Source organism: Balaenoptera musculus, chromosome 1 (genome assembly GCF_009873245.2).
Source record: "Balaenoptera musculus isolate JJ_BM4_2016_0621 chromosome 1, mBalMus1.pri.v3, whole genome shotgun sequence".
Taxonomy (NCBI): domain Eukaryota; kingdom Metazoa; phylum Chordata; class Mammalia; order Artiodactyla; family Balaenopteridae; genus Balaenoptera; species Balaenoptera musculus.
In genome coordinates, this window is record NC_045785.1 from 30,535,217 (window position 1) to 30,548,513 (window position 13,297).

At 43.6% G+C, this 13,297-nt stretch overlaps 1 protein-coding gene across 5 annotated transcripts in view; it reads right to left on the bottom strand.

Moving 5' to 3' along the window:
• Window positions 1–13,297, bottom strand: part of MTF1 (metal regulatory transcription factor 1) — a 39,917-nt gene that overhangs the window by 15,505 nt on the left and 11,115 nt on the right. For all 5 annotated transcript variants that reach the window (XM_036848035.1, XM_036848064.1, XM_036848050.1 and 2 more), the window contains 4 exons: window positions 6,007–6,245; window positions 5,066–5,197; window positions 2,303–2,376; window positions 1,720–1,856 (listed from right to left, as the gene is read on the bottom strand). In XM_036848035.1, coding sequence (XP_036703930.1) covers window positions 1,720–1,856; window positions 2,303–2,376; window positions 5,066–5,197; window positions 6,007–6,245 — 582 coding nt within the window. The remainder of the gene's footprint in view (window positions 1–1,719; window positions 1,857–2,302; window positions 2,377–5,065; window positions 5,198–6,006; window positions 6,246–13,297) is intronic.

Sequence of the window (13,297 nt, forward strand, 5' to 3'; positions counted from 1 at the left end):
CTGACAGACTTTGCTGGTGGGTGGGGGGTATGAAGGAAGAAAAGGAGTCAAGAATGACTCTAAGATTTTTGGCCTGCTCCACTAGAAAAACAGAGGTGCCATTTACTAAGATGGGATAGATTGCACCATTTACTAAGATGGGGTAGACTGCAGGAGGAACAGGTTGGGACATGTCAAGACTGGGAAACCTAGGTGACAGCCGGGTGGAGACATCAAGCGGAAGGTTAATCCGGGCTGGAGATATAAATTTAGGACTCAAAGGCAATCTCGATGGCATTGAAAGCCTGAGACCAGGGGAGACCCCCTCCCCTGGGGAGCGAGCAGCCATCCAGAGCAGGCGAGGTCTGGGCTCTGTGCACTAGGGCCCTCCAACGCATAGAGACTGCTGGCCAGAAACCGTCCTCAGATTGTTACAAAAACAAGAGAATTGACCATGACTTCACAGATGCAGCTTTGTACACAAGGACTCTCAAATCTTAGTATTTTCATCTGGTTTCACAGAGGAAGAGACTGAGGCGCAAAGAAGTCATTTGCCTAAGGTCATGTGACTAGCTGTGGAGCCTGGATGTGAATTCACAGTCTTTGCAACCAGTGCTGTTTTGCCTCTTACGACATAGGGGTCAAGAACCAGGCTCTGGAATCAGCCTGCCTGCCTAAAGGGGACTAATTACAAGCTTTGGATATTTAGGCAAGTTATTTAATTTCTCCTTGCCTCAGGTTTCTTTATCAGTGATATGGGAATAATAACAATACTGACCTCTTGTGAGTGAGATAATTCACAGAAAAACAGCACAGTACTTGGCATATAGTAAAAATGCAGTAAATATTAGTTATTGTTACTAATAAAACACAGGGGGAGTTATTACTAATAAAACACATTCAAAACACAGTCCTTTTAAAGGGATCCTTTGTTCTTTAAAAATTAGAAACCACAGAATTAAATTATGCTGCCTCTCCCCAGATCAAAACTGTATTACATACTTTAAGAACTGCATTATTCAAAAGGGGGTCAGTGTGCTTCAGTTTCTTTATCTATGAAACAGCAAAATAATAACAGTTCTCAGTTTCTGGGTTCAAAAGACATAAGGTAAGTTACCCAATACCATATCAGAAGTAATAACAGTAAATTTATCCCAGGACCTCTCCGGAAAGAAGCTGTAGGGGAGAGGGAAGTGTGGTGGAAGGGCTTGGTGAAGAACAGACAAAACCACCTAAAACTCTGCAGAGTCCTGTTCTGTGGTTCAGTGCCTTAAGGCGGTGGCTCTCAAACCTTTTGGTCTGCAGACAATTCAAAAGGGCAGGGGACCCCCCAGACTCCGCCTGGTTCTCCAGTGATGGATTAATGAATGTGTGAAGCAAATCATTAACTCATGTCCCAAACTCAAGTGCACTTTATAGACATGAATGGGAAAATAACACCCTTTGAGAGCACCTGGCTGACACTTTGGAAGCCATTCTGAGACCTCTGGTTCCAAGACATCTCTTCCACCATACCTGACGGAGGGGAGGTGGAGCCGAATCAGGGGCTGAAGCACAGGGAGCCTGGTGGAATTTCTGGCTTCCACCACCTCATCACAAAGACATAGATCTTGACACTGATTTCTTCTCTCTCACTAACAGATTTAGAGAGAAGGCATTTTAACCTTTTATTTTGATATACACACAACTGTTGCTGTTCTATGGTGCCCAGATCAAAACAAGAGACAAAACACTGCACACCTCTGATCCACTGTGATTTAGAAGTGCACTGTATGAATTTCCTTTGTTATCGTGACCTTTCATGTGACTTTTGAGACTGTATTGAGTGCTGAATGTTTTCTCACAGCCATTACTGGGGCAGAAAAAGGGTCTTTCACCTGCAAGAATGACAAGAGGTATTAATTTTACCATAAAATCATTTCACTGGATTAAGACATCTACTTTCCCCTAACAGAGGGAAGTAAATATTCTAATAAGGGTTCAAGTAATAAGTTGGATAAATTACAAGTTAATCATTCCAGTCCTAAAATTTAATGTAGAGCAAAGCACGGAGAATGGCCTGCTCCTGGGAAGTTAAAAGAGAAGATTAGTTTTTTTCCCCCAGATTCTTTTCTGAGAATCTCTGCATTGGTTTTATTTCTTAAGGTTGGACTCCTAAGTCCAATCTTTAGATCCTTTTTACCTCTGAAAGAAACTCAAACATTATAGGTGAAGGCCAAATGATTAGGCCTGCTCTCTCCACAAAGCTCTACAGGTCTCAGTGGAAGTACAGATATTTACTGACTCAATGAAGGTTAAAAGATAAAAATTAGCCTAAACTCACCAGTATGTGTACGGACGTGAGTTTTAAGGTGGTGGCTTGCTGCAAATGCTTTTCCACAGCCATCATGATCACACCTAAGTAAGTTGTTTAAGCAGAGAGGATAGCAGTCATTAGCTAATAGACCTTTATCTTCAATATCTCTTGTAAATACAAACTTAAATTAAAGCAACTGCTCAGAACACTATGATCAGCTCAGTGAAACTGGTTTTACAGATGGGAATGATGACAGGTCCCTGGAAAAGTAAGGTCAAATCTGGGATCAGAGGGAGAGGTTGGCCCAGGATAAGTATTTCTTGTCCTACAAGTAAGGCACATGTTGAGAGCCCTAACAATACAAGCCTTCTGATGAATTACACACAGAATTCTATTGACAATGAGAACACATATGGAAAATCTACTGCAAATGGAATATAAGGAATAGCAGTGGTGGGTACAGAGACTCTCACATAGGCATGGGGCCTGAAATACAACACTAGAACAAAATCAGTCAGAACATACTGGCTGTAATGTAATTATCTATAATCTTCAGAGAGCTGTTCTCTTTTACTTTCTTGATAACCAAAGCTAGAGGTAATATTTTCCTCCTTAGAACTCCGAGGGCTTTTATCTACATGCTGCTTTTATGGCACCTGTCATTCCCAATCTTATTTTATCTCTATGTGTATACATTTGTTATCTGTTCTCCTAGATTATAATTCCTTTGAGGGCAGGGTCCATGTAGTTCTTTACATCTGCTGTAGTCTTGCACATAGCAGGCATTCAGTAACTATTTACATGAAAATGAATGCATTTTCTTATAAGCCAACATATTTTATTTCTTTAAATAGAAAGCTTCTCTAAAGCATTTTACTTTTTAAGTACATAAAATCATTGTGTCTAAAGCCCCATCTAACATTCAAGAAAAATTAGCAGTTTTAATCATGACAAAAATGCGTGTGATTGAATAGAAATCAGAGTCCCCTTGACAGCCCTATGGGGAAAAAAGTAACCCAAGCTTCACAGCAGCTGGAGAGTAACCAACTAGAATCTAAATACTCTTGCTTTTAGAGGGGCCATGACTCAGGAATGCATCTGTAATTTTTGAAACACATTTCCATTTAATTGGTGTTTAAGAGTTGACTGTCCCTGAAGACTTTTCAATTTCTAGGTATCCTAATGAGATGAGTGATTTGAGAACAGAAAGGTAGCATATTTAATGCCATGAACGTAAGAGCAATCCCTCCTGTCAAATTCAAAGACATTGTTTATGGGCAATTTTCAGTAATATATCTATATTACATTTAGGGGGAATCCTTACAAACTGATTACCTTGTTAAAAATGTCATATAGGGCTTCCCTGGTGGCGCAGTGGTTGGGAGTCTGCCTGCCAATGCAGGGGACATGGGTTTGAGCCCTGGTCTGGGAAGATCCCGCATGCCATGGAGCAACTGGGCCCGTGAGCCACAATTGCTGAGCCTGCGCGTCTGGAGCCTGTGCTCCGCAACAAGAGAGGCCGCGATAGTGAGAGGCCCGCGCACCGCGATGAAGAGTGGCCCCCGCTTGCCACAGCTGGAGGAAGCCCTCGCACAGAAACGAAGACCCAACACAGTCATAAAAAAAAAAAAAAAAAAAAAAAAAAAAAAAAAAAAAAAAAAAATGTCATATAATCATCCCAAAGTTGTTCTTCAATCCCTGCTGAATGCCCAGAACCACGCTAAATGCTATGAGCAGAGGAGAAAGCAGATGATACAACTCCTTCCTTCAACCTTATATTTATACATGCATCAATTAAATATATATGTGTGTGTCCATATATGTATATATATATATAAATTGAAATCTACAGATAAAAATGGATGCTCCTATATGTCTGTATGTACACATGACATAGTACAAAGCAACAACCGAACAAGTGATAAAAGAAAAAATTATCTGCACCAGTAGCCTAAGCATCCCTACCCCTCATTTCCCCTCATTTCTTCCTTCCCTCCTCACCTCTTCTTAGGTACGTATCCCTGCCTCTGTGCTCAAAGCTCTTCCAGCATCTCAGTCTCAGATACTGTCTGGTTACTTGTGGTTCTTTTCCACCAGGCTAAGGTTCTCAAAAGGAGAGCCAGTATCTTAGTATTTCTCTAGCACTGATAAAAGTACCCACCACGTAAGTGAGTTTCAACAAACGTTTCTTGAAAATAAAGGGGTGGGGAGGCTTCCCTGGTGGCACAGTGGTTAAGAATCCACCTGCCAATGCAGGGGACATGGATTCAAGCCCTGGTCCGGGAAGATCCCACATGCCGCGGAGCTACTAAGCCCGTGCGTCAAAACTACTGAGCCTGTGCTCTAGGGCTGGCGAGCCACAACTACTGAGCCCGCGTGCCACAATTATTGAAGCCCACGTGCTCTGCAACAACAGAAGCCACCACGATGACAAGCCCGTGCAGCGCAACTAGAGAAAGCCCGTGTGCAGTAACAAAGACCCAATGCAGCCAAATAAATAAATAAATAAATAAATAAATAAAATAAATAAATTTATTAAAAAAAAAAGAAAGAAAGAAAGGGAAAGAATGAGGCAGAGAGGCCACCATCCGCAGAGTAGGTAGGGATGCTCTTGGAATCCATCGCCACTCCTCCAATCTGCAGTAGTTGGTTACAAATATCCTGGGGAAAGCAAACACTGCCCAAAGAACCAGCGAAGGGAATTTCCTTTCCACTTTGAAAAATTTTAGAGTACATCAAAACACTCAGCTGAAACTTGGTCGGTGACAAATAGAAAACAGCAAGACCCACCGAAACGGCTTTTCTCCTGTATGGGTTCGAATGTGCTTCCTCAGATCACTGAGCGTGGTGAAGTACTTGCTGCAGCCTTCAGATTCACAGTTAAACGTCTTCCCTGTGTGAAGCCGCTGATGTGCTTTCAGCCTGCAAGATACCCCAGAGAAATCCCCTTTGTCATAATGTGCTACAGAGCCTTCCCGCGTCAGCTTAATGTGCGTCAGGGTCAAGGGCATAAGAATTCTATAACCGTAATACATTAGTAGCCAACATTTAGTGCTCCAAGAGAAATTCAGAGAAGTATATGGCGTAGAGGTGTGAGTGTGACCCTGGAGCCAGGCTGCCTGGGACTCAAATTCTGTTCTCTTCTACCAGAAGGGGGACCTTGAGCCAGTTACAAAACCTCTCCGTGCTTCCATTTCCTGAGCAGTGGCTGTGAGGATCACCACTCAGGACACTTCCTAGCACACAATGAGCGCTTTTTAAGTGTTAGCTAGTATTTATTATGTGTGCTATTTTATACGCAATGTTGAACACTAATATAAGTCTCTTGACACAAACGGGGGAAAAGGGAAATGGCTGAGTGGACCACTCCCCATTTCTTGGGGCTAGAAAAAAGTTAATCTTTAAGGTGAGGCAGGGAAGGAAGTGAAAGAAACCTTGGTTCCAAGCTCCTGAGCCAACAGGAGATATTATTCTATGCTAAATACTAAAATCCTGAGGCCAGGATGTCATTCCAGGAGATATGAATCTGGACACAAATGGACTCTGATTTTTAACCAACCTAGCATGTGTCAATCTTTAAGTTACAAGTTCCTCTAATGAACTGTCAACAGTTGAGCATTACTGTCCTCTTTAAAGCCCTGAAAGTGAACGTCTGTACTGTGCAGGGAGAGCTCTGCAGTCAGGACAGAGCTGCGGTCAGAGGCTGGTGGTGCAGGGAGGAATGGGCTGACCTGTACAGCGTGTTGAACGCCTTCTCACAGCCCTGCACGTCGCACTCAAAGGGCTTCTCCTTCGTGTGCACCCGCACGTGGATCCTGAGGCTGTAGGAGGTGAGGAAGGCCTTGCCGCAGCCCTCCTGATTACAGACAAAGGTGTACTCTCCCCGGTGGGTCTTCTGGTGGGTGCGCAGGTTGCCTGCTGTGCTGTAGGTGCGGGGACAGCCCTCAAAGGTGCACTGGTACCGCTTTACCTGGCAGACAGAAGACACTTTGTCAGTGGGACAAAAGAGCTGCTCAGGGCCTAACTCCCTCCAGGGCTTGGCTCTCAGGAGATGCAGATGAGACACACAGGTTTTTATCAACACAGAAAACACCCTCTAACAAAACTGAAGAAAATCTTCCAGTTGACCAAATTACACCTGGACGACAAATGATGAGAGTAACGCCCAAGAGACAAGCTTGTAGGTAGGTAAACACTCTAAATGAATATAAGAACAGTGTTTTTGGACTAGTAAACGTCTACCCCCATAGGTGGGCACATACTTCTACATTCTACACTTACCCATATTCAAATACAATTTGACTTTAAGGCTTGATTGAACATCCTGCCCTCTGGCACTATATCTTTTTTTTTTTTTTAATTTTTAATTAATTTATTTATTTATTTATTTTTGGCTGTGTTGGGTCTTCGTTTCTGTGCGAGGGCTTTCTCTACTTGCGGCAAGCGGGGGCCACTCTTCATCGCGGTGCACGGGCCTCTCACTATCGCAGCCTCTCTTGTTGCGGAGCACAGGCTCCAGACGTGCAGGCTCAGTAGTTGTGGCTCCTATAACCCTAACCCTAACAGGCCCAGTTGCTCCGCGGCATGTGGGATCTTCCCAGACCAGGGCTTGAACCCGTCTGGCACTATATCTTGATTGGAATTGACCAATGTTAAATTGAGTTTAAAACATTCTGAAATTTATATACTCAGTCATAGGTATACTAGCACAGTTACGTACTAGCATAATTTCCACTGCATTATTTTCAGGTCTACAGAATGAAAAAAATGTACCATGAATTTCTGGGAATATTTGGTAGTACGACGTTTCTCAAACTGCCAGCCTATTGGTCTCCTTCCCACCATCACCCTTCTGGAAAGGGTGCTATCCACAGGTGCCTCCACCTCCCTCAATGCCTGTGGAACCACTCGGCCAGGTGGGCTTCACCGGACGAAACCATTCTCTTGAGCTTCCTGGTGGTAAAACTCTTTCCTCCTTCCCAATTTTCCTTTAGTATTTGAAAAAAAATCTCATCGACAATGCTTCTCCTTCTGAAAACTTGTCTTTCACCATACAGTAATTCTCTGGGGCTCTTTATCGTCTTCCCTGAGCCACTCACTCCTTTTCTTTAACCTCTAAATGTAGGTTTAGCCCGAAACTTCTCTCTCATCTCCCAAACCTTCCCCATCTCTCCATTGGTTCAGGGGAAGCATCATAGCCTTGGCTGGAGAAGACTGAATTCTGGCACTTAGGTTCAGGACTTTGGGTAGGTCTTTTCACGTCTCTGAACTAAAGATTCTTCATTTCTAAAAGGCAAAACTGAATGCCTGCCCTGTCTGACGGCGCTTCTGAGCAGAACAAAATGAGATAAAGCATCTGTGGAAAGACTTTGTCATTGATCTGATGCTATACATATCAGGGTGCTAGTTCTGCCTATTCTTCAGCTTTAGCAAAAATCTTCATCCCTTAATCCTCATCTTTCTCCAAAGCTTCAGTCCATAGCTCTCACCACACTACTGGTATTCATTCAACAGTTAATGAACTACTATGTCCCAGGCAACAAGTTAGATACCACAGATAAAAAGGCGAACAAGACATAAAGCTCTGTCTTTAAAGAGCACCATTTTAATGAGGTAGATGGCGCACAAACTATTATACACTGTGCTGAGTCGGACAACAGATACACACCCGTGGTGCTTGGGAAGCATAAAAAAGGGAAACCTAACCCCTCTAAGAAAGACTGGACACAGTGAAGGCTCAGAAGCTGAGGCAGTCTCTCTGAACTGAGGGTGTTTTTTGGTTTGCCTATTTGTCCATTTTGTAGGGATTAAACTGAAAAAATGCTCCTCAGACAAACCGGAAGAGATGGGCATTCCAGAAAGAAGTAACACCTTGAGAACTACATTGGAGAGATATATGAGTACGCTGGTACAGGGGACCACAAACACACCTGAGTAGGCAAGAGACTGGAAAAAGAATCTAGAAAAATAAGGTGAAGCCTCCTTAGTTAAGCTATAGAGTAGAGGAATAGGACAATGGGAGCCATCAGTAGGTTTTAACCAAGATAGCAACACAATCGGATGTGGGGTTTAGAAAAGATCATTCTGGAAGCTATGGAAGACAGACTGGAAGGCTAAGAGAATAGAAGAAGGGGTAGAGATTAAGAGAAGGGAGACAATAGTCCAAGATAGAGATGAGAAGAATCTGAACTAGGGAAGTGATAGTGGACATCATGAGAGATGTACTGCAGAGAAATTAAAAGGGGAGAAATGAGTGGCTGTAGTGACAACTGGGTGCTGAGGCATGGCAGCAGTCAGGGAGAGGCAAAGTCAAGATCAACTCCCGTGACTGGGGCCTGGATGACCAAAGAGATGGTCACATACCAATTTTGGACTGGATGGGGGTTGGGGAGAGACGATAAGTTGGGTTTGAGGTGCTGCCAGGTAGAAATGTCTAGTAGACAGACATATAGGCTGGAAGCTAAAAAGAAAAGCTACAGCAGGAGTCTCTGGTACACAGATAATAGCTGACTTGACTTTACACTAAAGCAGGCTGGTTCAAGCCGCAGCTCTGCCACTTACTGTGTAACCTTGGGAAAATTACTTAAGCTGAGTCTCAATTTCCTGTATATAACAAGGAAACAAAATCGATCTTTTTGGGGTTGTTGTAATAATTAGGAATAATCTGCATAAAGTATTTCAATACAGGGGCTGGCATATAGTAGATGCTCAGTAAAATCTTGGCTACAAGGACAAAAGACGGGCTCCTGAATGTCACCGGTGTTTAAGGAACTGGTCAAAGAAGAGAAGCCATTGATGGATGAGTGCAAGACAGGGCTGGGGAATTAGGAAGAGAAGCAAAGGAGACGGATGTCACAGAAGCCAAGAGATAAAGAGTCTCAAGGAAAAGAGAATGATCAAAATGTTAAATATCAGAGAAAACAAGGAAGATAGGACTGGGGAAACTACTGGATCCAGCAGCTAGGAATTCACCAATGACTCAGCAAGACTAGTTTTAATGGACTGATGAGGTCGAAGTCTGGATGAAGGTGAATAATGAAAGGCGGGGATAGATGAGGTCAGAAGTCTGGATGAAGGTGAATAATGAAAGGCGGGGATAGATGAGGTCAGAAGTCTGGATGAAGGTGAATAACGAAAGGCGGGGACTGATGAGGTCAGAAGTCTGGATGAAGGTGAATAACGAAAGGCGGGGACTGATGAGGTCAGAAGTCTGGATGAAGGTGAATAACGAAAGGCGGGGATAGAGACTGGAGGTGGAGAGCAGCAGCACAAGTGGACTTTTGAGTTGATGAAGTGCTGTTTGTCTGTTTGAAGTAAGATAGGTCTTGAGCATATCTGGAAGGAGAAGTGTCCTGGAAGAAAGAAGCTGAGGATCTGGGAGGAACATGAAGACCACAAGGATATTTAAAAGCCTGGGCGGAGGGAAAAGCCTCAGGTAGGGGGAAGGACATTCAGTTTCAGAGAAGGAGGATCCGAGGTGAGGATGGGTATGACTCAAGGGCCCTGTGGGCCATGCGGTCTCTCTCACAGCCACTCAACTCCGCTGCTGTATGTGACAGTAACCATAGACAATATATAAATGGACAAGCAAGGCTGTGCTCCAAAAAAACTTTATTTATGGACAATGAAATCTGAATTTCGTATCATTTTCATATATCATGAAATAATGTTCTTTTGATTTTAAAAATAACTTAAGAATGTGAAAACCATTCTACAAAAACTGGCATCTGTATGGATTTGGCCTGTGGACCACAGTTTGCCAAACCCTGAAAACCTGTTGGTGTGGGGAAGGGAGGGGCCCATCTCCCCTCTGGCTCCTTGTCCTTCTCTCAAAAGCCCATCTCCCGGGTGTGGAGAAAAGGGAACCCTCTTGCACTGTTGGTGGGAATGTAAATTGATACAGCCACTATGGAGAACAGTACGGAGGTTCCTTAAAAAACTAAAAATAGAACTACCATAGGACCCAGCAATCCCACTACTGGCATATACCCTGAGAAAACCATAATTCAAAAAGGGTCATGTACCACAATGACCACTGCAGCTCTATTTACAATAGCCAGGACATGGAAGCAACCTAAGTGTCCATCAACAGATGCATGGATAAAGAAGATGGGGCACATATATACAATGGAATATTACTCAGCCATAAAAAGAAACGAAATTGAGCTATTTGTAGAGAGGTGGATGGACCTAGAGTCTGTCATACAAAGTGAAGTAAGTCAGAAAGAGAAAAACAAATACCGTATGCAAACACATATATATGGAGTCTTAAAAAAAAAAAAAAGGTTATGAAGAACCCAGGGGCAGGACAGGAATAAAGATGCGGATGTAGAGAGTGGACTTGAGGACATGGGGAGGGGGAAGGGTAAGCTGGGACGAAGTGAGAGAGTGGCATGGACTTATATACACTACCAAATGTAAAATAGATAGCTAGTGGGAAGCAGCCGCATAGCACAGGGACATCAGCTCAGTGCTCTGTGACCACCTAGAGGGGTAGGACAGGGAGGGTAGGAGGGAGATGCAAAAGGGAGGAGATATGGGGATATATGTATGTGTATAGCTGATTCACTTTGTTATAAAGCAGAAACTAACACACCATTGTAAAGCAATTATACTTCAATAAAGATGTTTAAAAAAAAAAAAAAGCCCATCTCCCCTCTGGCTCCTTGTCCTTCTCTCAAAAGCCCAACCACCCATAGGATCTTGCACATGTCTTTAGGTTCCCCAGGCAAGCGCTCTCTCACTCATTCACCCCTTTCCCTTCCCCATGCCACACAGGACGTGCTCCATAAACATCTGCTGAACTGAACTACTGACCAGGCATTCTCATGTCTCAGTGCCTAGCTTTGAAGCCAATCACTGCCAGATTTATTCTAAAACAGTGTCCCACATGTACCACCTCTCTGCTCAAATGATTAAGTCCCAATTCCCTAGCCTTGTATTCAAAGTCCTTCCAGGTCCTCTTCTGTCACCAGGCCAAAAGCAGGCTCTGTCGAGGCCTACAGGGGACAGTAACCCCTTCCCTAACTGCAACACTGAATTCCCACTCGCCTGCCTTTGTTCTCTCTCTTTTCTCTCTACTGGAAATGCCTGGTTCCTTTCTTCTCTGCTTTTCTGAGTCTCTCTCTTCCATTCAAGCCTCACTACCTCCGATGCCCGCCACTATCACTCCATATCTATGTGACAGTGCCCTTCTCTGAATTCTAATAATATTTAACTATGCCACTCAGCGTACATGGTTAATTACCCTCTCACGCACATGTCCTGATTTTTCATCAAGACTAAAAACAAACCTCTTTGGTGCTGCAAGATAGAGATTTCAAAATGATCACTGACCAGGAAGGAGAACCAGGACCCCATGAATGCTATAATAAAGGAGTCTGCATGTCTCCGTCGTACAGCTTACGACAACGGTGAATGACAAGAGCAGAATTTCATTCTTAAGACGCTACAGCAGTTGATAACTTTGTAAGTAACAAGTGCAACTAACTATCCCTCCCTGTCTCCCAGCCCTACCAACCCCTGCTCCCATCTAGGTTTTCTTACTTGGCCAATTCAAGCTTCCATTAAGTGTTCCTTCCTCAAGGACCTCTTCCCTGACCGATCCCTACCCTCTCCCCAAACTAGAAGAGGTACCCTTATTACAGGTTCTCATAGCATCCTGTATTTCTTTAAAGCACGTAGACAATTTACATGATTATCTGTTTGGAATCTAGGCACAGCAGTAGCTGGAAAGCAGGAGGCACTAAGTAGATGTTTGTGGAGTTAAATGAATAAACGGCTACTCTCCAGCTGGACTGTAGGCTCCATGGGAGCAAGGACCACATCCGTCTTGTTCACTGCCAACAGCCTCAGGAACTAGCCTCGTGGAGAAGTAACTCAGATTTGTTGAGTGAAGGAATGGATGACTGAACGAACAAACAAAACAAAACCAACAGGACTTAGTGTTGAGGAAAGTAGTGGCAAGGACTATAAGTGACAAAGCAACAGAGTTTCAAGGAGGATGGTCAACCAGGTCAAATGTAGCAGAGGTGACTGAGGAAGCATTTCTTGGACTCAGCCAACTCACCAGGTCAGAACTGCCCCAGCAAGACTAGCTTCATTGGAGGCGTAGGGGCAGAAGCCAGGATGTAACAAGCTGAAAAGTCAGGGAAAAGGGAGGAGCTAGGGCCAAGGAATATAACTACTCTTTCACGGAACGGCTGAGGAGAGAGAGGGGAAAGTTAGGAGAGAGGACAAAGAGTGGGGAAGGTATTTGCATTTAACGGGGGGACAGATGACTGTCAAAGCAAATGCTCCCCAAGAGTATGCTGAATAAACGCGCAGCCTCACCCCATCTGGAGGAAGGCAGTAAATGCAAGTCTCTATACTGTGTCTTTCAGAATCGTTTCTAAACAGCACCAAATTTCACAAAAAGGGAAAACTAAACCACCTCAAACTGGATCAGAGGAGGAAGTTGCAAAAAACACGTTACACAGCGGAGATGCTGCAACATTTGGTACATTTAAATACAGTTAATGTTTTCTGAATGCATACATGCATGATAAACCTTGTTCCAGGGATTATTTTCTCCCAGGTGCTAGGGATAGAGAAAAAATGGCCCCTGCTCTCAAGGAGTTCAAAGTCAAGAGGCAATTCAAACAGACAAGAACAATATGGTATGAGAAGTTGTATGGATACTAGAATATAGAGAAAAACTTAGAAAAAAAAAACTACAAAAAACTTAAACTTGGGGATGACTAAGAAAAGCTTCTCGAAGGAGGTGATACCCAAGCTAAATTTAAAGAACTTGAGGGAGAGGTGACACATAATAAATTGGCCTATCGAAATTAACTAAAGTATCTGTAATATGAACATAATGTCACCAAAGATTCCATTGGAAAACACGTTTCTCCAAATGAGTTTGAGCACTGCATCACTTAAACGGCTGTCGATTACGAAGTTAAGGAGCTCAGAGACAGCACAGTTTGGGCTCACTGAGGACGAACCAGGTCTAATGCTAGGAATGGGCAGGAGGCATGA